Genomic DNA, 27,204 nt, shown 5'->3' on the forward strand with positions numbered 1-27,204 from the left:
GGATATCCTAAAGTGTACGAGATGATAGCTAAAGAAATAAAAACACCGATACTAAAAGCGGAAAGCGACAAATCAAAATGTGGCGCAGCTAATGGCCAGTGTCCACCAGTAAGTAGTTATAATCTGTAGATTAGTCTGGCACAACTGGAGCTCATCAAGCAAGCCAAATCTTCTAAAAGTGGACCGAAAAAAATGGCGTGTCATTTAATGAAACTTAGATATGAAACATTTTGCATAAACCATTGTTTCTCTCTTTGCAAGGGACAGAACAAAGACGGCGCTTTTTCGGTGTCTCTACCCAAGAGTAAAAACGAAACCCTATTACTATACTAACGATCTGCTATTGGTCCGCTCGTATATCACTAGGCTGTATCTCATGAACCATTATAGCTATACAGTTAAATATTCACAGGACAATACATTTTTATTCCGAAATATAAAAATAAATAAATAATAACACAACATTATAAATGGGTTACATAGTTTTTTAGCTTATTCGTACGAATCTCTCGTCGTCGCGAGACCGTCGCACACTAGACCGGTTGTTATTGTATAGCGGCGAGATTCCGAGACAAATAGAAGATAATGCTGATACATTTTATTAAAACTAACAGTCCTAATCTTAGCTTAAGTGAAAAAAAGAAGCTGATAAGAATAAATATTAGACTTACCTGTGGGAGGTATGTTGATGCAGAGGGCTCTTGATAGCTTGAAATATGTGCGGCCAAGTTGATAACAACATATTGGTACAGCATCACTCACATCAATTAGTAAATCTGAGATACACAGTTCAGGAAATTAAAGTTAAATGTGAGCTTTTGTAACTTGAATGTAATGTAAAAAATAGAATATAATAGATTTCTTTCACAATATTGTTCTTCGTAGATAAGCAATGATATAGGAATAGAAACTAAGAAATAAATATTGTTTGAAAAAGTAGGTTACTTCATTATTCATTTTAATTATTTAGAATGTATTTCAAAGTCTTTTTTTAAATATATTTGTACAATATGGATTTACCACTTCCAAAACTAAAAGGGATTACTGATAATGGATATTCAAAACATAACTATTTTACACCTATTATGCTAAAACTTTAAAAGGATACGGGCTGTGCCTTCTGTTCTGCATGTCATGTAAACACAGGCTGCCTGTGTATGACTTGAAGGCCGTCCAATAGTGAGATGACGAGACAGGGCCATCTTGTAAAAGTTACAGGCTATGTCTATGCACTGCTGGTTGAGGCGCAGCTGCTGACAGAGAGCTGTGATACCTTCCCGAGCCTTTCTTAATGTGACTTCTCTGGATTCTTGGCCAATACCAGCGTTAAATGCTGTAAAATATAATATACAAGAGGTTACAGTAATCCTATGTTCTATCATTTTGGCATACAAATATTGATGAAGTTTCTTATTAAATATATTATGACCTCTTATCATGTATATGGTAAGCATGAATGGAATAGACAATTTGATATATTTTTTTACAATTTTGATACAATTTCATGAAAATAAGGTACCTACATGAATTTTAAATTAAGATGCTGTATAAATGAGTATGCTTTATATCAGCATCTAGTTTTGTGTTACAATCATGAGAGAATTCCGTCATACGATTTTAACATGACTTACACATTACCAAAAAAACTAGAAGAGACTGTGTATTTCAAATTCTATTTAAATATTGTAGTTACCTCGCCCAAATCCTGTGGCACCTCCTTTAGATTCTGCTGACACAAACTGTCCAATGGTAGAGGCACCACCATGAGCATTTTCTTGAAACTCTATTTCAGCTACAATAATATTGTCTTCCAACACTGATCCACAGTTCGTACACACTGCATCACCACGGGCCGGGTCTACCTCGATGTCCGAGGACCCGCAGTGCTTGCACTTCTTCCCAGACATTTTTCTAAAGTAAAGAAATTGAATGTAAACATTGATATAGGTTATGTGCAAAAAAGAAACTTTCAAAGCAATAGAACTAGATTTATCAAAACTGAAAGAAATATGTTTTAGAGCACAAGTTCGACAAAACTATCCACTATATTAATTTTATGTAATTAGGAGGCAAGAGCTAATTAATTAGCTGTGCAGATGGTAACCAACATCAGGTAAACGTAAACCTGGCAGAATAGCTAAAATAATTACGATTAAACGTTCACCTTAACTATATAATAACTTATTCTATGAAAGGGTGTATGCGTCCATTAAAACTCTCACAAGATGCAAGACCAATAGCTTGACAGGCAGGGCTGAAATTAAAAATATCTAAGTATTTTGCATTGTCCCATGAAACCAGGAAAAACACAAAAGTTGACAGATAACTGCAGTGACATTTAAAGTGATGCACCACTTCAAAATATTACTATTTGGGATACCAACTAACAGCCAGCTTCGTTTTATAATAGTCAAAATCGAATAGAAATGAACTAATCATGTAAACACTTAGGAAGCGGTGAAGGGTAGGCGAAACTGGGTGCTGTCCAATGTAATCTGACCTTCATGAATGAATGAATTTTGATTTTGATTTAAAGTTACATATATGCTCAGTTTCTAGGCACTAGATTTTTTTATTTACTAGCCTAAAATTGCAGAAACAATATTACAACTTCGAACTTTATCATCGGGATTAGTGATAACTTTGCTCATCATAAATGGATCACTCTCCTCTTAAAAATCCTTCAAAATTCCCTGAACGCCCAACAACTATATAGTTAAATATAATAGTCACATGGAATTCATAAGATTGTACCATTTTAATCAACTTACACAGTAATATAGCTTATTATTGTGTAAGTTGTGAACAGTTTGAATTTTTGTGATCGGATATTTTGCAAACCAAATATTCGGAAACCAACTGTTCCTAAAAACTAAGTGAATGCAATGCTAAAAAAAAAAACATCGGTAAAAAAGAAGCACAATTTTTTTGGATGATTTTAATAAATTACTATTGTCAGTCAATTTCATTAAGGTGATAAGCAAATGAGTTTTTATGGTACCGAAGTTGCTACAAAGGACTTCTGTCATATCGTCGAATTTTATATGACGTCAATGGAACAAGGCTCTGCTATTGGTTGAATATCACGCTATTTCCTATTTTTAGACGGTGAGATCACCCTTCAATTTCGTTCAGACTGAAGTATGACAATACTACCAAAAAGTTACTCTGTGTATGATAAAAGTAGGCACTTAAGTCGTTTTGTTTTGGAACGTTACAAATTCTTAGGAGAGAAGGGCATCCCCAAAGCGACGGACTACGTCATCGTTTATTCGTTTGTGTGTGCAAACTGCAATGATGAGTCATCATTGTTGTGTTCTCGTTGGATAATCTTTTTCAATAATCAAGGCGCCTTATTTTGATTCGGCTGCTGTCATTAGTGAACTGTCACAAGAAACTTCGCAGTATTTGATAGTTCGCAAGTTCGCGGAACTAAACTTTGTTTGAAGTTCTAGATCGCATTGATAATACGCGTTGTTTGCCGTGGAAATTACGTAAATCGTATCTTGTGGTGTATTTAGGACTAAGTGAATCTGAACTGATGACGATGAAGCTAGAAATCAGTGATAGTCAATCAAACCAGTCTGACATTTCCTGCGACAGTCAATCATCGCAAGGATCGTCCACAAATGACTTCGTTTCTTCAGTACCGACCTCTAGATCCTTGCTTACGGTAAGTAAACTAGTAGAATGTCACATTCTTCTACATTTTACGAGAAACCAAGTTCATAAATGTAAGTTATGAGAGTTTAAAAACTTCTAAACATCATTTCAATGTTTATGTTGTTCTCTTTGCCTTCTGGAAGAATTCAACAATGTTAGGACCTTGAATCATTTGAATTTTACACCTTAAATGTTGGAACTAGTAGTTGTTTACCAAAACTTTGATATTAAGTACAGACTTTAGTAACTTCCTGCTACAGCCTCATGAATAAACATGTGTGGTCAAATATAAATTCAGAATTCTGAGAATAGGTTACACTGCAATTTATACTTTTAAAGACTTATGCATAGATTTTAAATTTTTGAATAAAAATGACTAATACTTCGGACAATCAGACAAAGAAAACTTGTAAAATTTTGAAAACTATTATATTTTAGTGTAGTTTGACAAACAATAAGGAAAATACAACATATTATGTTCTCAATTAAAAATTATTATAGTATCAAAGTACTGCTGGCTGTTGCGCTCTACAGAATTTATTGTTTGTATGAAAAATAAAATAAAATAAACTAAAAATGAATATAAAAAATATATTTCAATTTGCAATTTATTGATTGTATGAAGTACAAACAACTGGTAGAAATTAAAAAAAAAAAAACTTTATTCCACGTTATAAAAGACAAAATTCCTATTAATGATTTTACTAAAAGTAGTCATTCCTTTTATATATATAATGTAATGTTACTATTAATGATAAGAAAATATGTGGTCACATCATGACATAACATTATATAAATCTTTTTTATTAGTATCAAACTGGATATTGATACCACCTATATATGGTAAAAAATACATGTATTGTCATACAATCTGCAAAACAACCTGATATAAGTCACTTGGATTGATAAGAAGGCTTATCCAATCTGATAAATTAAATTACTCATTCCTTATTTTTAGCTACTATGTCAGAGTAAACAAATAACAAGTTTAATCAGATAAAAGTCTTGGAATTTTCTACTTATATTTGAGTAAGTCAAATTCATTTACCTTATACATATCTATTGATTTGGAATAATCTTAGGAATGATTCATTGTTATTTAATAATAAGAGTATTTTGGAAGTATCAAGGGATGATGTCAAATGTTAATGCAGTTAAGAATACTACTTTTTGGTCAAAGTTGATTTTTTTTCTAAAATTACTTATGTGATATAAATGCGCATACATCTGCAAGTATTAGGAGGAACTTTGTTTTTTTTATTGAACATGATAAAGAGACACAACTGGTAAAAGAAAGAAAGGAGGTGATAAATTATTGTTTTTTTTTGTATAGCCTGCTGTTGCTATTATGGGCAAATTATCGATTATACATAAATAATTTATATTATACCTGCTTGCTCTATCTTGGGATTAATTCTTATGTTAATAAATGAATACACATAAAGAAGTATTTTATATGTTTCAATTGAAGCAAATACTGTTAGTTAAGATTTTGATACATGTGATGCGTTTGATTAAATTAACATTGTGTATTGATTCACATTAGTTCCTCAAATTGTAAGCTGCCATCAATTCGAATAAAATTGGGTTAATAACTGAAATTATCCTTGAAATATTTATGGTAATAGAATTTAAAAATAGGTATTTGTCATACAAATATTGTGTGGTATACCACAGGGTAGTATTTTTGGGTCAAAAACAAATGAATGAAAATAACATGTTTCATATTTAACATGACAGTTAATTTTTATTTCTGCACAATATTATTAGATCATGAAATATAAAAAATGACAACATGTAGAATGTAGCAATAGGATGGATGCAACAGGTGGAAAGCTCTCCGCCTGGGATCGCGGTTGTTTGCATCGCGTTCCCGTGGTATCAGGTACAAAGGAAGGGTGAAGTATTCCAATGGTTTTAGCCGGTAGGAGTACGGCACACCTCTCCGCCTTCCTCAGGGTAGAGAAAGTCCGTGACGATTTCCCCGGGTAAAAAAAGGTGGGAATAGCTCTAGAAATAAATATATAAGCTGTCTAATACTATCAGTAGAGTAATTATAGTTTTATATAAGCAATTTAATGAAAAATTTAACTAGCGATAAATATTTCTTTTTCCTGTTTATAGAACTTCCTAAAATTACAAAACATCGCTTGAAATCGAACATCATTCATCTAAAATTTCGAATTGCGAAAAATCCGATCAATTTTCAAATGTCATTAACGGAAAACACTTAATCAATATCATACAGTATCCATTCAAAACTGCAATATAATATTAGTGCGTAATTATAATATTACATATTGTGATTGTTAGTTCTTTTGCAGTGTTTTTGTAAAGGTAACACGTGTAGGTAAGTGTACCATGTACCAACTTAAACAAAAGAGTTATGATAACAATTTTGTTTTGAACAATGGTGTTTCCTCAATTGCGTAACAACGGATTTAATTTTCCAATATGTAAATCTCTGAGTATCCTTAATTATAATTTATATATGGGAAGAAGGATGTGTTTAATATTAAACGTTGTTATTTTCAGTTTAACATCAACAATTGGATACAATAAATTAATATAAGGTACTCAAGGTACGCGTAACTTTTCTTCAATTCAGTACTTGAAGATTTTTAAATACCCGTTACTTTTACATTAACTACTTAAGTACATCATTTATACGACTGCTAAAACTCTTTTCATCTAGTCTCTTTTCATTGTGTTATGCCAAAACTACAAAACTTTACAATAACCGATCCTAATAATTTTCGTAGCTTTTCCAAAGTATAAATATTCCAATTATACCTACTTAAAAGTACAAAATAGGTACCTATTACCCTACAAATATTCGCTCTCCATTGTTTTGTTAGGCGTATTGTGGTTTCGCCTTTAACCTATAACATGATAGCACTTATGGCAATAATTTAATTAAGTAATGTATAAATTGATAATCCGCGTTTAACAATTCGCATTTAACGGGGCTTAGCGATAGACTTGTTTTTACACCCATCAAATATAAAAATAAAACCGGATATATTAAAAACAATTGAGTTGAAATGTTGATTCGGAACTTAAAAAAATATTTTCGACATACATTAATGGATTTTAGAAACTTTAGTCAAGTCCTGGGTGGAGTAAGCAAACCGAGTTTCAATCTTAACTGGGGGTTAGTGAGTATCGCACTGTCCCGGTTCCACAACCATAATAACATTATTTACTCTAAGATGGATTGGTAGACACTCTAGTCTTTCAAATATTTATAATCCTAAACAATTGTACCATTGCCCATTTTGAAGCCCGCCTATTAACCATCAGCTGTCGTTAATTACCAACCTCTCGTGTATAATAATGAAAGTGCTATTGAACATTGAAATATTTTAAATGATATCTCCAGTATATTGGCAATATTAATTTAACGTATAGTTCCTTTACCCAAACATGAAATACCTCCAAAAACCACTTTAAGGTAAATCGTACGCACAAAGTAATTAACTGCGTTATGAACCTTATTTGCCGCTAGGTGCTCGAAACAAGGTTATAGCAGGAAAACATCGCAGAGTGGCGATGACCGCGCACCGATGACGTCACTATTTCGAGGAAAACTGTGTTCTCGGGCCCACGCGCCTCAAGCGCTCGTCTGCGAACGAATATGTTACAAAAGAACACACATGTCATGTAGTAGCTATAACATTTATAACATAGACTTAACTATATACTCTAATATTTACTTTTTTATATTAAGAATCAATAACTAAATAAAATACGTAAGCAAAGTTCGTTTCTACGATTTTGCTCGAAGGCCTTGAATAGTGACATGTGGAACGGCTCAAGGCGATGTTGTATAAAACTAACAGCGAAACGAAACAAATTGTGTTAACAGCTATACTTGTTTTGATCTGGAAAACTACACAATATCGGCACTAGATGCCCACTAATTAGAATATGAAAGCTGATAATAGCGAGGGAAACAGTGCCGTTCTATGTATCATCAAAATAATAGTGGTATTTTACGATAGGTCGTCTGATCTTTATATGTTTAATTATCTATAGCCTCTATATTTGTTTTGATTCAAATATCTCTTTTGCCTCCAATTAACTACTGCAGCATGTTCTATACAATATTTACATAATATTGTACATATACACGATAATGTTTTAATTACGTTCGAGGCTAAATGACCCACTTATCTCTTGGTGCCGTAACTTTATTGCTAGCTATTCGTTTAGTCATGTGATTTAAGGTTTAAGTTAATCCCTGCATCATAATTATTTATAAGCTGGCAAACAAATTGACCTTAATACTAAAAAATGTCTTCCATTTTGTCTATGAACATGGTTTCGACCTATGAAAACGCTAATAGTAATTTCTGTATCATCTTGACCTTTATTCTGTCTAACTAGTTTCGTTTGCTTCAAATAGGTTGTTTTCCTGTTAAATCGGAATTCAGTATCGAATTGTATCGCGTTAGTGGTCAGTGCGCAAACATTAATTAGCAAGTCAATTAACGCGGGTTCAGGTTGGGCAAGAACCTCACACCTCCAGCCTCAGATTTATTGTTACTGTAAAGTGATTCTGAGATAGTCTGAATAGATAGCGAAATTTACTTACTTTTGGGCTCGTTATTAACAATATTTCCGACTTATGCCGTCGAAGCTAGTTCAAGATTTCGCCAACGATTACGCCTTTCGAAAAAAGCTGATGCAAGTCATTTAAAAATTACATCGTCATGACGTTTTAGCGTTTTTTCTTTGTTGATCATTTGATAATTTTAAAATCATTATGCCACTTTGAGCTATTTCTATGATCTTATAAGTTACGACTCATGCCGAATAGTTCAAACTATCATTATGTTACGTCATAATGAGAAAACATTACAAAACGAGTACTTAAAACTTGATATGGAGATAGACAAAGGTGTGTGGTTGCACGCCCACATATCGCCAAAGACGGCACTAATTAAGTGCCATGTGAAGGGCGGGGAACACATTAATCTGGTACTTTGCCGACCCTGGCAGAAATTAGCAGAAAACCCCAATAACTCATGGGCCTTCCGGATTGAATCAAACAACATAATCTGTTGACAGCAGAATCGATAACGATATAATGAGACGTGCCAACCGAAAATTATGTGTTGCGAAAACAATTACGAAGTTGTAGCAAAAATATGGTAGCTTTTCTACATAATTATAAGAAATCAGTAGCAATAAACGTTCAAGTCGATGTGCTAAATACCTCAACATTCTCACCTGGTCATGTGAATTGACTAAATAAAAAAACGTCGAAGTAAAGTTTTTGGTGGGCTTGCAATTTTGGCGTTAAATCCTACCTTAATAAAGTAGTGGATAGAAAATCAAGAGAGTCGACACAAGGCTGATGAAGATCCTTTTGAAGAGTAGAGATAGGCTAATTAGCATTCTTCGGTTCGTATCTTAGACAGTGTCAATGCTGCCTACATGATTTCAACGATGTAAATAATATGCAATATTACCCCGCGTAATATTCAAATGTTATGCTTATAAATAACAGTGCATTATCTGATGAATATGTATCTACATAGAAGCTGATACTTTGTTGAATGTTGTTGTCTGATGTTTCTGATCTGCTTTTAATCGATTTAAGTATTATAATTCTGTTACAGTACGTGTTTTTGTTAGTTTTGCGTGTGTCATTGTGACCTTAACAATTCGTCCTACTTCATTAACATTACCTAGTAATCTAAACTAATCCAATGAAATTATAATGATTTTAGATTACACGAATTTCACTATAATATGTTGATGAAATATCTTGTATCGATACAATCAAATGAGACCATATTTATTCCCAACTATGACAACATTGGTTTTCGTGGAAAATTGTGTTGAACTAGTGGAAGCATTCGTTCGCGTGACTGCTAGTCAAGGGCCCGTCCTTGAACTGTGACGTGAAGTTGAACGACTCGCGCTCTTTGTTAACGATCTTACAAAGTCAATTGTGTACCGCTGATCGCGATTTTTTGATTAATAGCTTTGTGTCAAGCTATCTACTTAGCTTATACCGGAGTATGCACCAAGGCTTAGTTCTTGGGCCAGTCGAACCATGACAATACATCCTGCGTTTTCTATGTTTACATAAACTACAACAATCATAAATATCTGGGAAACTAGATAGTCTTTATGATGATAAAACAGTTCCGATTTCTCTGACATAGTCCATAAAAGATTACAATATCAGTTCAGCTAACCTGTTTGTATAAATTCTCTTTAATGTTGTTTAGAAAGAAACTTCTACACAGGGAGACCTTGACCATCGCGTTTGTTTTGAAGTTTATTCTCAGAGGCAGCCACTCCGGAAATGCCTCAGCAAACACCATTTCATAGTACCGTGTATGTTTGACAAATGATCTTTACAGAAAATAAACTCATTTATCTACACATTTTTATACGTTTTTGTGTAAATTGTTTATTACCAGAACATTACTTGCCAAAAAATTAACGCGTAGATTATCATTATGTTCTCGATGTTTTAAGCAATTACTAACTTTTGTATGTGCCTTTTAACCAATGAGGGTTGGAAAGCAGGTCAACGAGGCGGCCTTGATATGAATGTATTAAATAATATGTTATGCTATTAGTCACTCTCCGTTATTTGTAAAACAATACATACAGTTAATGTGTGCTTGTAAATCTTCGTTTATTATATCAGCACGTGATGAAGTTATTAAATGACTTGCCTATTCAGAATTTTGAATTCAGAAAATCCTAAACTCATTCTTTGATCTTATTTGCCTCTAATGTGTACAATTTTGTATTTTGACGGTCTACTTTCCACCTTTTCCGACTATCCCAATCTATACATAATCAAAACATCCGTTGTACCGTATGATTGTAAATTATAAAAGCTTTTCGACGAATTTAATGTCGTTCCACTTATAAAAGGAAAATGAGGCATGTTATCAAGTGTTTCATATTTCTTGATTTGTGACCGCCACGATTTACCGTGAAAATGATAAGCGGTGCGCGTGTTAGAAACTGACGTAATGTTTATATCGGTTCCATCTTATGCAATGACCAATCGTGTGGTTATCAGACGGCGTGGTTCCTTCCGTACGGTGGTTACTACACTATAACATTGTGTGTCATAAGTTATTATATCTTGAGCATTCATTTGTTTTTGTCTATTGTGACACGGGCACTATGCTTGGTGAGGCGCGCAATTATCATAAAGGGTTATCAGCATTATCAGTTTAATAACACCTCCAATGTAAATATTGGTGTTATGTTTATAATTATACACCCTAAAAGTGGCGAATGGAGTAGAAATGTAAAAGTTTAGCATCCTGCCATTGGTTTTTAATTTGTAATGAACAGGTATACGTGACAATGTCCACGTTAAAAGATTTAAAACTTCTCTAACATTATTGATAATAAAATCAGCATGGCGATCTAAGTCTTGCATTCGTATTTAAATTTTGACTACCGATTTACTAAATCAGCCTTTAAATTATATGTTTATTTATTTTATTTGTTTGGTCAACGGTAGTCTAATCCGTATTCAAATACTGGTTTTTCATGATACTCAGTATTTCTATTAACAAATCCCGTTCTAAATATCTAGCGGCGAATCGATTCGAACCTCGGATAAGTTATTTATTGCTTCAGACAGCTGCAGTTTGCCGCATACACCAACCTCATTATTTCTGATAGACATTATTGAATTAAAGGGATTTACTAACATAACATCAATCCCTATTCCAGACTAGTTACTCAATATGTTTTCAGAAATACTACCATCAAGCATTCTAAAATTATAATTGTAATGGTTATAAAATATAGTTGCAATTTGTTTTGTTTTGTCCGATGATTCATTATTGTAATTGTTGTCAATTGTAGCATTAAACCATTTGGTGCCACACTTTGTTTGCTATTCATATTACCTACTTACTATCTAGGGATAGTAAGTGACCCAGTTGTCCATGTATGTACATTCTGTGTCAACTATCAACTTTTGTTTATGTTTTATTTACAGCGCAAAAGTTTCATCGACTAGTTTTCCATTTATTTCTGTTTCTTACTAATGTTAACCACGAAAAAATGGAAATTCCAAATGATTTTGTCACCTAACCCGATGTTTCGTATATCGTGCCAACTGATACACAGTAATTGCATAAAAATATTTACTTCCACTGTCATGGAAAAGCTATTCATTGAATCATTGGAACCAAACTAAATTCATTCAAAGAACCGTAAAAAAATGTATTTGGCTCGGTTAGCGAATTGTTCAAATGCTTGGACATAGGTCGTTTCGTTTCCGAGGCGGTGTTTGCGCGTGCGCCGTGCGCCCGCTTGGTATCATACAAAACCGGCCACAAGCGCGCCAACTGACTCAGTCTGATATAAAACATTCTAGCTACGCGTACGTCTACAGTTTGTAGAAGCCTTCACATGACTCATGCTCTTATCATATTGTGAATTGACACGCTGTGAATTTCGCGAACTTTTTCAATTGTGATTTTATTATTTGGAGCCCTTAGTGGATAGCTAGTTTGGACTATTTTTGTGGAAAGTGGTCTTCATGTCTCAGCAGGTGCCTTATCACCTCTACAGCAGCGAGCAAGACGACAGTCTGATGTTCGCTACGATGTTTGATTACCAGACAGACGAATACAAAAAGCCAATGGTGAGTTTTGACCTAGCAATATATTAATTTCTGGTTGAAGTCCAAAGTTTAGTGCGTCACTCCGTGAATTGACTTCGTAAACAACTTTCTCAAGTTAGGGGACAGTTTGTATTATGCGCGTGTGGTGCAATCGTCTACTTATCTTTACTTCAAAACTTTTTCCGATCACGATCTGTTGTTGACCTTGGGATACAATTTAAAATCATGATTCCTGTTACTTAGGTAAATTGTAGTCCAAAAGTTGTCTATTAGCATTTTGTTGCATGATTTAACAAATATTTAAGTTTTACGTATTCATGCGTAAGACAATACTGGTACTGTTGCGACATCAATAATAGGGTCTCCTGTCACTCTGAACTCGCTTAGCCGCGATTGGTTGTTGATTGTGCGAAAAGGACAAACTGAACTAGAACCAACGAGAAAACAATCTAGCTTTACATTATTTTCACTTTTTGTTCTAAATGACTTTTTAAGTTTTTTTTTGCCAATCATTTTTTAATAATTTATATTGTGTATCATATTGTTCTTTAATTGATAAGATCATTCTAGAATTTGCTAGTTCGTTAGACTAAAATCTGCCATACAATAGATTCGTTTAACAATAATTTGAGTAAGCGTCATTAGCATTTCCAGGAGTTGTTTGTCTGTTGCTCGTATGTGTTACAATAATTTATTTCTAATTATAGAACGTGACGTAATTTACCGCACTACTCCGTATTAATTAATATTGCTATAATTTTTATTTTACCGCCCATAATAGTTCCCTTCGTAGATAGCAGATGGCGCTGCTAACAACAAACCTCGTTACTTTTATCGCTGCTAAGAAAACACGAATTGCGATAATAAGTAAAGATAAAACTGACAATATTATTTCGACTCAAACATGTGATACATTAATCTTATGACGAAGTAAATAATACTATCAAAAATATGTAAAACTCTCGCTAAGAATTTTCACTGCCGTGACTGGATTTTCTTCTTATCACTGCGTGCCTGACGTCACATATGGTCCGACGGGTGACGTCATCGTATGACGTCATCCTTGCCCCACTGCGCAGTGCGTGCCGTCTTGAGAAGTTCCACGAACTGGTAACGCTACCTGAACCATTATTATTATAATGTAACGACTGTACAGTTTTTATATTATTTTATTGATCACTTACTGTGATTATTATGGCGATAAAACATACGGAGGTGGCTCATTTAGTTCATGAAATATGACCTAAGAATTGAGGATACCTACTGGAGATATCGTTGTGGAATTTACCTCGTCCGATGCGTTCCTTGATGAGACTGGTCACGTAGACCCGCGAAATACGGAGGTGCCGACGCGTGTTTTTTAACCTCAATTAAATTTCTTTACCAACAGTGACGCATAATTCAATGGCACGTACTTAACTTGAAAAGGAGTTTCTATCTTGCGTAAGAAAATCTTTAAACAAATGTATTAAGCAATATGTGCAATATACCTATTTAGATTTGATTTATTAAATTTCCAATTGCAAAAACAGGACAATAGCATAAAAACATAGTAGTCTAATGACGTCATCACGCTATACTTGTTTACTTTCAACATGAATGAAACCCTTGGATTTCCCCAACAACTTATTTTACCACAACATGCATTACCTACAGCCAATCATAGGTACTGACAATTTACAACCTGCCGTTAAGTAACGTCAGTTAATAATGCTATATTGTAATCTATGCCGTGTCTTGCGTGAGATTTATCAATATGGGCGTGGCGCAACAAAGGTAGGGGGGATAAGGTAGAAGATAACCCCTCCTTTTTCCAGACTGAATTCTCTGAATTTGCTATCCTTCTGGGCAAAGAACAACTGATCTTTTAAGATTCGATAAACGAGACTATCAGTTGCGCAATCGCAACCGGATTTGCCGGGCGGCGGCGCAGGCGCAGTGGTGATGGTAACCTTTGCGAAGCGAAAACGTCAAGTCCGGCTGACTTGACCTACTTCGGTTCGCTTGTGAAATTTCTCCTGCGCCTGACTGCTTCCAAGAACACGCCCGTGGTTGGGGAATCCCCACACGCTAGAACGCAATACTACCATTTACCTGTATCACACAAGGTTTAATATAATTACAGCATGTTCCGTTACTCTATTAAACAAACCAATCAGCCTTTAATTAGTGACCTATTTCTTTGATGTAATCGAACTCGTTCTCGAATCGATAATACCAAGCGTAACAGATGCATTGTCTACTGTAATATAAACAGATTTTAACAAAGTGATGACCTTGTTACGTTGAGCAGATGTATTCTATTGACGGACACCTATTAAACCGTTGTAGTCAATACGGGCCGGATGTGGACAATTTGTTTTAATTGTAATGAACTCGAAATCAACCTTAGTTGAATATTGTCAAGGAAAACCACTGTCTGGACTTTCTCGACCGTCTTAACTACATGCAAAAGTACGCTTTTATTATTTAAATATTAAATATAAACATTCTAAAGATTTCAAAAAGGTTGTATTTGACATTCAGTCTATGCCAATGTCCAGAGTGTAAACCTGTTTTGACATATCAGTTTTTTTATGCAAAGGTATGTGTAAAACAGCCTATTAGCTGGTTCTTCGTAGTGAAGCAGCCTGTTATAGATATCGTAGTGTAACTACGGATTAGATAATCTTCGTTAAACACGTTGAGTATTCCTAGAACAGTGTGAATCATCGGAAGTAGGTAAAGCAATATTTTTAATACGGACATGATAAATACTTGTCCCATTACTACTTGGCAATAACTGTGATATATATATTAAAGCTTTTAAAGTTAGAGAAAAATAAAATATTTATTTTTTATATGAAACTGGATGAGAGAACGTGTTAGTCTCGCTGTACCAACATAATTAGTTTTTAATGTGTAGCACACTAAACTTGTATCTTATGAATATTTAAATCTCCGCATAATGGTATGGGCGTCATCTATTTCAGCGAAATGACTTACATAACGACATTATAACTGTTTTTACATGGCTTTTATGAATCCATCTATACTGGTACTTATCGAAAATTAATTGACCAATCAGCGTCTGCGTATCCGATGGATTAAATATATTTTTTGTTCTTTTTTATTAGTCTGGGAAACTATTTTATAGTCCTTTGTTATGTAATGTGTTGTTGTCTTTACTGCAATGTTCTGATGCAATTCTGCATAAGTAAAAAATTCGCGGGCTGCGCACCTGCGGCTAGTGAATGACGTCATCGATAAAATACGCGGCGGTACCGTCCCGCGTTTAAAACTTATTGTCTATGTACAACAATTTTAATAGAAAATTACCTTATTAAGACATATTTATTTTTCCTTTTCTTGGCTCTAACGGCGTAGGTAGAGCTGTTAACATTCCTGTCATATTCCGTCTTCGTTCTCAGCAATAAAAAATGCTTCAACCAACATGACTTCTAGCATTTGCTCACATGGCACAACAAGACAATAAGTTATAACCAAGAATTAGCTGGTTTCTGTTTAGTACTACTTAAACAAAACGAGCTTTTATGCAGTTGCACAAGTAGCCACAATAAACTCCGGAGCTGACTTCTTTATTACCTTTAAAAGATAACACGGCAACGTTATCCATTTTGACCCATTACATAAAGTGTTTTCCATTGTCTCCACGCTTTCATTGCTTTCGAACTATCCTGCTTACAAATCTTACCCAGGGAATGTTCAGATAGTAAAACGATGCACTGGGTAGCGGTCTCTACAAATCGGTTTGTGTTTTCTTGTCCTTTAGATAAGTATGTTCCGTATTTTTGGATTTTGTTCAAGTTTAACATGTCTTTTTTCCATTTTACAGCATCCTAATTCTGAGCATTGGTTCCCAATCGTCCTATTCTCGTTCATCCTCCCAAACCAGTTCCTTGAAGTACCCATGCTTACTTAAATTATGTACCTACCTTTTTCTAGGTTATTTTTGTGGTATTAAAGGTTCTTTATCAATAAAATGTCTAGTCTGTATCTTCCATTATAATGACTTGCAAATAAAGCCGTAAAGTACAACCATGAATTTTTAACCCAAGGTGACTTATCAATAAATGAATATAGATTTTATCGTGATAGCTTTTGATATTATATGTATTGTTTTCATTCAGTACGAAGTCCAATTGCTTTATTATTTTATCAATTTCTTTGATCAATGTTTATTTTATTGGCACTTATTCGGGTCCGGTAACTTTTTCGCTTGTGTTATGATTCCCCTTAAACATGTAAAATATATGCGACCATTGTTAATACTAGTAAAAATAAAAGATTCCGTGCTTTCTAGGCCTACTCGTCAAGTTTTGTTTTACCAAAGCATTTTTTTGTGTCGAGGATTAAGCAACACATCTCTAAAAGTTTCTAATCTTACAACTTTACTTCGTAAATCCCTCAAAATGGTTCTCTTCCAATCGATTAGCTATCTCGGACACATTAAGTTGTTGGAGCATGGTAGCTGTCACCGGTGCCCGCTGCCCTCGGCCCTCAGCCTAGGCCCGTCGCGCCATAACCCACCTCCCACGTCGTGCAATGTCATGTTGACGTTTATCCATATCAAAAGCCTCGTAAACTGTAATATTTGTCTCCGATACAATTGTAGAATATTTGCCGTGTGAAATATTACTTGTTACAATGTTAAAGAGATTTTGGACTTAAAGCAAAGTTTCTGCATGAACAGATAAGAAGCAGTTATCATTTCAAATTTTTATTTTATCTTTTATTTCATTTCGAATATCATTTACGGTTGAGTACCTACCTAGATATCAATAAAATATTTTTCACTTTAATTGTAATCGGTTGTCTTATTGTTTTCTCTGAACTTTTGACACAAGTCCCAAGCCCCAAGAATGTTCGGTAAATAAGCTTTCCAGGAATCAGAAGCGGTATATTATCCCTAACGAACCAGTGTCATGGGAAAGTATGTGCAAGGTCGCAAAACCTGCAAATATTACTTACTTAGCCGTCGGAACCCGTTTACATTTTTTCTACTAATTAGCATAGATTAAGATTGCATTGTTAAATGCTAGTGATTATCGGGAACACTGCTAATACTGTTATAAAATATGTCTGAGAAATGGTGCTTGTTCATCCAAAGAGATAACTGGGGCTGATAAGACACCCCAATACTATTATTTTACCATAATAGTTGTACATGAAAGAAGTTGCTTTAATTATTTTACTTTGCTCAAAAGTCTAGAAAAACAAACTACGAGTAACAATAAACCAGTTATTTACTGAAGTTCTATTTATAATAACAATAGAACTTAAATGTCCAAAGCTTAGCAGGAAAATGTTTTTGTCTTTAATAGTAATTGCAAATAAGTAGATACAAATAAAGTTATTTTAGTAACAGACATAAATGTTATTATCCGTTTGATATTGAAATTTCCTGTTTATTTGCTCATCGTTATTATAGAAAATGTGATATCGCCAGGACCTTCATGTTACTGTGATACTTGGCACCATTTAGTTTATAATAAACCCTCCTTAGTTAATGTCAAAACCTTTTCTTTTTTCAAATTAAAACTTTTTGGTTACTTGTCTCGTTTTGATTTACGTTTTGACAAGAATTTATTGTTAACGTAAATAATGCTCCAGTTAAATGACGCTTATTAATGTCTAACACATTCCTAATGTAAATGATTTTTGAGTCGTGGTTGATTAATGCGCCCCATCGCGCCTTTAGTTACGGCTACTTATGGATGAAAAAACTCAAGAGCGCAACCTTTACACAATAAAAGATATGGACAGACTCCCGCAGCTTTCAACTCGACTTCCAAAGTATTGTTTACGGCAATAGGCGGGTTTGTCCTGCCACACAGATCTTATTGAACACAATTGCATGACAATGAGCAGCCATAAAAAATTAAGATGACTATTTACAAATAATGCCGCAAAAGCCTGCCACTTGAACTGTTCCTCGGAACTGCGTCGGGGTGATATTGTAACGGTGCAATGCAACAATGTAATTGCATCGAATTCAGTTTTACCGGGATCCGTTAGCGGTAGGTAAGGATCCCGGCTGTTGACCACGGGACCAGTGAGTCACCCGCTTGGCCCGCGCGGCATTCCGCCGGACATTCTGACCATACCGTTTATTTATCTTGATGGCGGGATTATGAAGCTAGGTTGCCTCTACAATTAAACATTTACATAAGTGCAGTAAAGTTAGTTTTATAAATTCTAAACAAAGGAATCCCTGTATAAATTAGCGAACTTAATTTTCTTTGTTTCACGAAGCAATAATAATTACGTCACAATAATAAGCATGGAGCTGATATTTACAACAGCTGTGGAGTCCTTGTTCCGATTATGGGCAAGAATCGTGCTTACCGCCTCTTAGATTACTGACATTTTCCACGTTTCCGCCTCGAGTGCCTTATTAAAAGATGTCATACTTATAGCAGGCTAACTAATCGCATTAGATCATTGTCATAAATATTTACACAGGATTTGTCCATGGGCATAACCATTTATAGGCCACAAATTATTTATGATTGATGGAATTATAACGTATGTCAGACACCGTGAGACAAACTACTTTAGCGGAAGTGTGCGAGACCTGCGACAGGCGTGCGTGAGTTCCGATGAATGACGAGTTTGTTATTACAAAGAGGCATTAATTTAATATAATTATATAGCCAGGTTAATGTTTTTACTTGAAACTAAAAACAATAGACTCCAGCAAGAGCTATTTTGCTAAGCAGCATATCAAAATGCGAAACATATCGCGAGCGAGGCAGTTGCATGCCATTTACGTTTATAAAGCTATCTATAATTTCGCGATTAAAGATAGCTTCATCTACGAGAATATCTATTTCAACCCTCGAAGTCTCGTCGAATAATAGGGCTATGAATTGTAAGCAGTCTGCTCACGCCCACAACGAAATTCGTGATAGACGGCACAATAGGTGCACAACCAATACGGACGCCATTATTTAATGAACCCTCGTCAGATGAAAAGGTCAAATTATTTGAAAAGATTAATCTCGTAATTTATGTTGGCCTAACGCGTCCCGACAGATTCCTCGAGACGGACAGACTTATATGACATTGATTTTATATTTTACGTAACGCACAATGAAGTATGGGATTCGTATTTTAGGGATCCATGACTCCCTAAGGTGTCCTCATATTTTTTTTTAGTTTAAACTGTTGAAATTATACTATTCAAAATGTTATATACTCATTTTCATTTTAAATTTCATTATTTTTCTATATTCAGATTAACTGATTAAACATGAATCCAAAAATATCTATTATGTACCAGCCTCGAAAATAGGCAATTTTAAAGCAGCTTTGATTCACATTTATTATATTCTTCTAAAGTTCCAGACTACGGAACTGCGTTCTGAATATATTTCACACCACTTGTCATGCATTTTTTGTAAGTGTTGTCCCACAATCGTATTTGTTACGGAATACATTTTTTGTCCTCAATATTTTGATCGCTATTGTTTTTCTTTCTCGACGTATCGTGTTCAACTGCTCGGGTTAATATTAATCAAAGAACGTAATTCTCCAATGTGGTATAAATCGTCGGTCGGATAATTTGCACGGGCACGCCAGTTTACTGAGAGTAATGTACTCGTAAATGTTTACGACTGTGGCTGCGTTTTCAATGTTATTTAAATCATTTTTTTGAGATTCCTACGCCGCCGTTGTATAGGTTCTGCCATTACGGATTATCGATGATAAATATTTTACTTTTATGGCATTCCATTGAATTTGTGCGAAAACTTTATCGTCTTGACCTTGTGAGCGTGTTAATGTTGCACACTTTATGAAAGTGGACGGGTCTTAAAATGTATTTTTATGATTAGTTAAAAAGTTGGAGATAAAATATCGTCAACTTTTTTGAAATTGTCCTTTTTGGCCGTTAGTATTTCAGTCACTCAATTCGCTGAACTCGTTGAACGTTCTTCCAATAAATAAAATTGTTTTCATAATATGGGGTGTCGGTAAATAACCAAATTAATGGGTTCCGAATGGCTGTCTGCTTGCCGCAATTCTTCGAATCCAATTTTGTATTTGACTACACCTACGCAATTCTTAATTCTGCATTTACAGAAGGTCACGTGTCATGTTGTTACTGGATTCAGCATCTTTATTTGTTTCTTTTTTGTCAATTGCGCATCGTGGTGTAATGGTGTATTGTTGCGCTGTTGAATGTTTATTGCTAAATTTGTTGAAACGAGTCGTAAATGATCGTTTTATTTTGTTTGGTCCGTTTTTCTCTTTGTTATGAATACTAACGACGTAGGTAGTACTTGTATCTACGTCGTACTCTATGATATTCATGTTGTTATGAATACTATGAAAAAAAAAAGAGATCGTTGACCTCATAGGTGATCAAACTGAATGCTTCTAATCCTCACGACCTTACCGATCACCTTGAGATCAAATTGTCTATTTTCATTGAAACAATTTTTGTTTTGAATAAACGAATGCAAGGTAAATAGAACAGAAGATTTTCCGCAATGTTACTTTGTCTAATCTTTTGAAATAATTTATCAAAAGACTGTAAGTTTTAGAACTGGCTTCTGGATCTCATTTCCGCACGAAATTGAAGGTTAATTTAGTGATATCAGGAACAACTGCATAAAAAACATTTGTGAAATTTCCTTCGGATTCGATTGAAAAAGCCGGCTCAGTATTGTTTCAGGAAATGCTGAGACCAAAGTCGCCTTAAAGATGAAATTGGTAGTAAGGGTAATAAAGTTCTGATAATTATCAGAAACACAAGGAACAGTAGCCGAGTGGCGGCTGGTCGGCTGCTCGTGCTCAACATGTTTGCACTAATTCAATTATTCCGTTTATGTAGCGCGCCGATCGCGTTGCATATTGAATTTCTGGCCGACGCACCTCCAGCCCAATTAGGAGGACACTAAAAAGGTTCTGCGTTTGTTTGTGCCTCATTGTTCTCATCGGTATCTGGGCTGCCGCCATAGTTTCGCAACTGACAAGTCTCTGTTTCCTCGTCTTTTTAAGGAAACGAAAGTTGTTGATTTTCTGCAACGCGCCTCGGTACCTTGCAGTTGTGAAATAGTGCGTAGGTGCGGTGCATAATGCGCGGGGGCCCGTCTGGCCGGTGGCGGGCTGGCGGGCTGGCGGCGGTGGCTGCGTCGCCGCTGCCGGGTGCCGAGGGGCGGCCGGTGGTGTTTACGATGCACCGGTGCGGCGGCGCCGAGTGGGGCGTAGGCGTCGCCGGGGGGCGTCGCGCCAGGCTTATCAGACGGTGGCGGGGCCGGCGCGCGAGCCTCACTCCACGTTCTGCCGCTGACCGCGCGTGTCGTGCACGCTCGCTGACACCGGTTTTAGATAACAAAAACCTTTGTCCAGTCGAGGCAATAATATTTACACACTGCGTGCTTTGCGCCGCGTAGTTTCTGAGGGGTTTTCCGACGCCGGCCGACAACTGTCAGTCGATTGTTTTCGTTGCGCGCACGCGGGAATCGCGCTTGCTTATATCAAGTTACGACAAGTTTTTTGAAGTTTTTAATGAAGTTTCCTGTTGCATTGTGAAGTGTGTTTATTGGATTGCAGTTAAAGGAAATCGGTAAGTTATAATCAGTTTTTATCACTAGTGTCATTGTGCTGCAGGTAAATCCCTTAAATTATGCGTTTGCCACCAACATGATTGTTGTTTGGCTTCTTATCAACGTTTTAATGATCGGTTTTGCATTATCATCACAAACGCCACTAATCGACAATGCATGTTATAAACACGGCCAATGGTGTCGGCTCGTTATGATGTCCTCGTGGTCTAGCGTACTGCGTGTTATCACGGGGTAGGATCGATGTCGAGGTGGTTGTCGCAGCATGTTAGCAGTGGCCGGCGCGGGCGCGCATGTGACGCCGCGACGCTGCGCGCGCGCACCGTGTCATCGCTCGCGGTCAGTTGAACGAACCCTCCGCCGACCGACGTCAACCTTGCCATAATCGCGATTATTTGCATCGCCATTGTACCCACTGTGGGTTGTAAGTGAGCCTCTAATTGTCTCACCGCGTGTTCGGATGAACCCTGTAACATCAGATCAATAATGAATACATTTTGCCGCCCGGCTGTTGACATTGCAATATTTTTAGTTCGACGTTGTGACTAGAGTAAATAAGGTCGTATTACGATCATGATAAGAATACTGGGGAACATTGTTTGCTTTCTATTTTATCAGCTCGTCGGCTGATATTTTTATATCCAATGTACTGTCGCCTCTTGATTTTCAGTAATCTGTAATATTAAAATCAGTATGATACTAACCATCTTTAGGGTGTATTAACTATTATCGAAAAAACAATATCCTTTGTTTAATATTAGAAATCAAGAGATGGTTTTTATATCTTTTTTCATTAATGTTCATTAACAATAAATCACATATAACTGGATTATTATTAATCATTAAACGATCATCAATCTATTGTACTACTATTCAAAAGGCGTACCTTGGCGTTTATGATTATGATAAGATAAAACACTAGGAAATAAGGTCGAATCTATTCATGATATCGATATTCACTTCTCTACATCAATGCATAGTTAATGGCAAAAGAACAAACCAAAAAAAATTCCTTCCAGATAAATAAGTACATAGAAATATCACAAGAAAATATCTGTATAACGTAAAAGGTTTTATGTGTTAAGGAAACCTTGATTGAGTACAACCTATTAGCATAAAATAAATATTTATTGAAGTAATTTGAGACAAATGTACGTACGAGTAAACAGCAGAGCATCCTGTTGCGCTATTCAAATTAGTTTTGATACAGGAGGCATTATTCTCAGTGCTGCTATAAAAATGTATAAAAATCTATTTTATGCGGGCTTATTATTCGTCGTGTGTCGTGCCTTGCCTTGATGAACACTGTAAAGAATATCCATAGTTACATGATGTCCAAGCTTTATTGCTTCACTTCACAAGTGAAATTTTATGATGCGGTTTATTATGATGAGGGTAGCTTAAAACTGTATGTAGAAAATAATCATAATTAGTTATCGTTGAATATAACCCATTTTTTGTCTCTTGATTTGTTATTAAGTCCGTGTAATACCATCGTTTTGATTTCTGTCTAATAATATAAATATTTCGAAAAAATATTAAGATATACTTACCTGAATTTTCAGTAGATATACTCTGTATACTGCTAAGCAGTTTCTCCTTGCCCTTGATAATCCTAGTACTTTCCTCATCCTACGAAACTGAAAACTACACCAAATATAGGAAAGGGAGAAAATTAAATTCCTCGCTAGAAAAGCTTTTGTGTATTCCGTTGAACAGGAATTATGACATACTAATCGGTTAACTGTCCACACTGATACACGGACATGAAGTGCGTTTGACAAAACCTTGGGCTCCTGCCAAGCTGATGTCAGTAGCTCGATTGTACTTGGATGTATTGTAAGCGGTAACTGGTATTCCTGTATCTACGCCATCTACACATCTTTCTTGTCTATATATTAAACTGTTCTGATGTTGATCAAAAAGGATTTTCCTAATATTTATTTTATTGTTTTACTTCATGATCGTGTTTCTTTGTCTAGTTGTTGTTGTTTCATCGACAAGTTTTAATATGGTCCTATTATAAACGAATGTCTCATAATATGCTTTCTTGGAAAAAAAAACTTTTTAAAATGATATTTTTTCGATTCATTTAAACACCCAGGTCACGGAGGTTACCTTCCAATTACAATACCTAATAATATTACTTGTCCTTAGCAATATTTGCCCCTAGCAACGAATGCCAGCCGGTGGCATGTGAACTGATGCAAATACGCGACAGACGGTTACCCTATTTGTGTAGAACAGCAATTGTGAAATATTTAGCGATAAGTGCAAGTGTTTGTGCAGCTAAGTGTTCGTGGAAGGGTGATAAGCGTAGTGGCCGGTGTAGCCGATTGGGATGCCGCTATCTGCGCTGATAAACTCCCCGAGCTGGGAATTGAGACACAACCAAACACTGTCCACTGCTTACACATTGTATCCGATACTATAAAGGATTTCCTTGTATATTTAAAGTATTATTTTCTTCGACTTGATAGGTTTTTCTTTAATGGCAAGTTTATGGCAAAGTGCCAGTCAATGTTGATAATTGATGTACTTAAGTATCAACATAGTATGTTACTGCCACTGCTGTATTACAGCAGTTTCAGTTATTTCGTCAGAAAAGGAAGTAAGTCTTTCAGTGCTCACACCTTTGTATGTCGAAACATAAAAACACGTTTTTCCTTGAACGCAACAAAAATCGTTGTGACGTCATATGATGGGCGTACAATTATCGTCGGCTCTCGGGTGGTGCTAAGCGGTGCCAGGGCCACAGCGAAGTGGCGGCCTTTCCGCACCCAACTGATAAACCGAAATGCTTTCAACGGCGCACGCGCAGCTGAGGCCATTTTGTAACAGATTAACGGGATCTCCCGACGCCTGTTTCAATACAGAGATTTCAGTTGCATCATTGTTTCATTATGTTTTATTATTAAGTAGGAACTTGCTGCAAATTTTTATTATGTTGCGAAACCAACTACTGTAAACTAAGATAAGTGCACAGTGCTTGCTCTGAATGCTACCGCCGGTATTTATGTATATTCTTAAGGTACTTAATCTTTATTGCCATCCGTTGTTTGGCGATGCAATGTCTTTGTTAGCATATTGCAGGTAATAAAGCATGTTAGTCCGCAATGGAAGGCCAGAGTACCTCAAAAGAAATTAGCATAAGTGCCGCCAAACACAGCAAGCGCCGAGACAATGGCTTTGTCTGTCTATCCGTCCGTACGTCGCCTACTATAACTGTTTCGTTATGTTTTACAATGTTATTTTAAATGTGCACCGACAAAGTGAATTACTCACTAAACACTCGTATTGCGATTCCGAAAACGCTCAGTATGTCGTTAAACGTTGAGAGTGGTGTAAACTTTACTCTCGACGGTCGCCGGAGCAGCGCGATCATTACTGACCGCTTACCAGTTGAAAGTTAATGCCTCGAGTTCATACACTTTATCTGCTACACCTAACCTTTTAGTACATTTTATTTTAAATGCCATACCCGCATAAGGAGTTACTTTATTATCGTGTTCCGAATCTTTAATTCTGCGTTTGTATCATGTTGTTTCCACGATTCGACTCGAAACGTTTTAATAATGAGAATTTCTGCTTCATCGACACTGTAGTGTGCCGAATATGCCAGCTTTTATTGTACCGCGGACGACATTTATCGTAAGTAAAGAATAAATGTTATTGAACCTTTGAATTACTTAAGTAATTCAACGACGAACTCTTTGATGGCAATGTAGGCGAGGCAATTAAAAAATGAATAAAACAAGGATTCTGCGCGCGTAGGCGTCGGCGGTCCAAGTCGGCAGTGAGTGTCGCGACGAGCGGCGGCGACGGGTGACCGACGATCCTGCACTAATAATACCTCGAACATTATTAATTAAAGACTTTATAGAAACCACGAACATTCAATACTCCATAAACTATTTGCTTATAAAAGTTATCTATACAAAATAATTGTAAATAAATTTCAAACACGCTGATAACAACGAAATGAAATACAATGACTGTCTAAAGCGAGACCTATCAGGATTTTATCTAACCAAAATTATATTAAGTCAAAATGACGTGTGATTTAGTCGGTTGTTTCCATTTATTCTGTTATTGCGTCATTACTTCCAGCTAATTAATTCGAGATAATGCACGTAAGTGTGGTAATGTGGCCGCGCGAAGAGTGGCTGCTAACATTAGCGCTACGATATAATTTGCATGGCCTTTTAACGCGTTAGGATTATACCTCTTTGTTCTACCGCGTTCGTGCAGCTGCCTGTTCCTTATCGGCGCAGAACAATAAATACCGATTTAAAACAGTTCTCACTGTAGATAACCCGTTATGCCCTTCTGCAATATTCAAACACTTGCTAGTCTTTGTCCAAAATACTCAGAAACAAAGGATGACCTGAAAATTCGAGAACTTACCGAATATAATTTGGTAATGGGAACACAGTAATTTAGTATCGCGTATTTTTAATAAAAAAAAGCGTAAGTTTTTTTCGACAAGTGTGCGGTTAGCGGGCGACGCGCCGCGCGGAATGTTCGCCATTTCCGGACGATATCCGGTCCTTGGTTCGGCGCCATACGTAGCGCTTTAGATAAACTTATCTTATGTATAAACAATTATGTGACGAATTTATAATTATACTGCTTAAAGAGTTTCTATAAATAGACATTATGATAAAGTTTATACTTGTGACTACTTAGATGTCACTTCATCCTTAATTGCCATTTCTGCCATCAATTTTCGAATACACACTTTTGAGCTCCGTTCATCGCTAAATTTGAGTTTACATCACACAAAGCTACTTCATACGTTTATAACCAAAACACGTTTCTTGAAATCCATATTTTGTAACATCATATTATTTTTTTATTTTCTCCAATGTCGCGCGATGATTCATAGTTCAGAATGAATCATTCTACGTAATCGAGTTTTTGAATTGAGCCGACGACGTCGAATGTAAATACGCGATCGTAGTGACCCGCGATAGAGAGCGAGTGACGGTGAGTCACGCGGGTTTTCCGAGAAACACAGAGTGGAACAGTTTTCGTGAAAACGAAGGTCGACTTCGGTCGAGCAGTCGCTTTAATGACCACCTTTTGTGCCAACAAACTAATTTTCTTTGTATGTACAACTTTGGTAAAGTATTGGATACAAGTCCGCGTTAACGTTATTTGTAACCCTTTGTCCTTTAAAGTCCGTAGGGTATATGTGAAGGGTGCACATGAAAAGCGACAGTGCATCGATCGCGCCGTACCAAACGCTAATTTTTGCTGTAAACTAGTGTTCAGTTCATTGCTGGCTAGGCACGGCTTCACTTTCCGCGAGACGACTTTCTGCGGCAATGGTCCTCGCTT

At 36.0% G+C, this 27,204-nt stretch overlaps 2 protein-coding genes across 3 annotated transcripts in view; one reads left to right on the top strand and one right to left on the bottom strand.

Moving 5' to 3' along the window:
* Nucleotides 1–35: 35 nt before the first annotated feature.
* LOC113498892 (transcription factor IIIB 90 kDa subunit-like) lies at nucleotides 36–2,926 on the bottom strand. The gene is made up of 4 exons (XM_026879075.1): nucleotides 2,165–2,926; nucleotides 1,694–1,911; nucleotides 1,109–1,333; nucleotides 36–776 (listed from the first exon to the last, which is right to left on the bottom strand). The coding sequence occupies exons 2-4, from the start codon at nucleotides 1,905–1,907 to the stop codon at nucleotides 628–630; spliced, it is 588 nt and encodes a 195-aa protein (XP_026734876.1). The 5' UTR covers nucleotides 1,908–1,911; nucleotides 2,165–2,926; the 3' UTR covers nucleotides 36–627.
* A 355-nt stretch (nucleotides 2,927–3,281) lies between these two features.
* Nucleotides 3,282–27,204, top strand: part of LOC113498891 (transcription factor kayak) — a 31,664-nt gene continuing 7,741 nt past the window's right edge. The window contains exon 1 of one of the 2 annotated variants that reach the window (XM_026879071.1): nucleotides 3,282–3,673. In XM_026879071.1, coding sequence (XP_026734872.1) covers nucleotides 3,542–3,673 — 132 coding nt within the window. In that variant the 5' untranslated portion in view covers nucleotides 3,282–3,541. Of the gene's footprint in view, nucleotides 3,674–12,016; nucleotides 12,311–27,204 lie in introns of those variants that run through there. The other variant, XM_026879072.1, reaches the window with a different exon arrangement.

Source organism: Trichoplusia ni, chromosome 11 (genome assembly GCF_003590095.1).
Source record: "Trichoplusia ni isolate ovarian cell line Hi5 chromosome 11, tn1, whole genome shotgun sequence".
Lineage (NCBI taxonomy): Eukaryota > Metazoa > Arthropoda > Insecta > Lepidoptera > Noctuidae > Trichoplusia > Trichoplusia ni.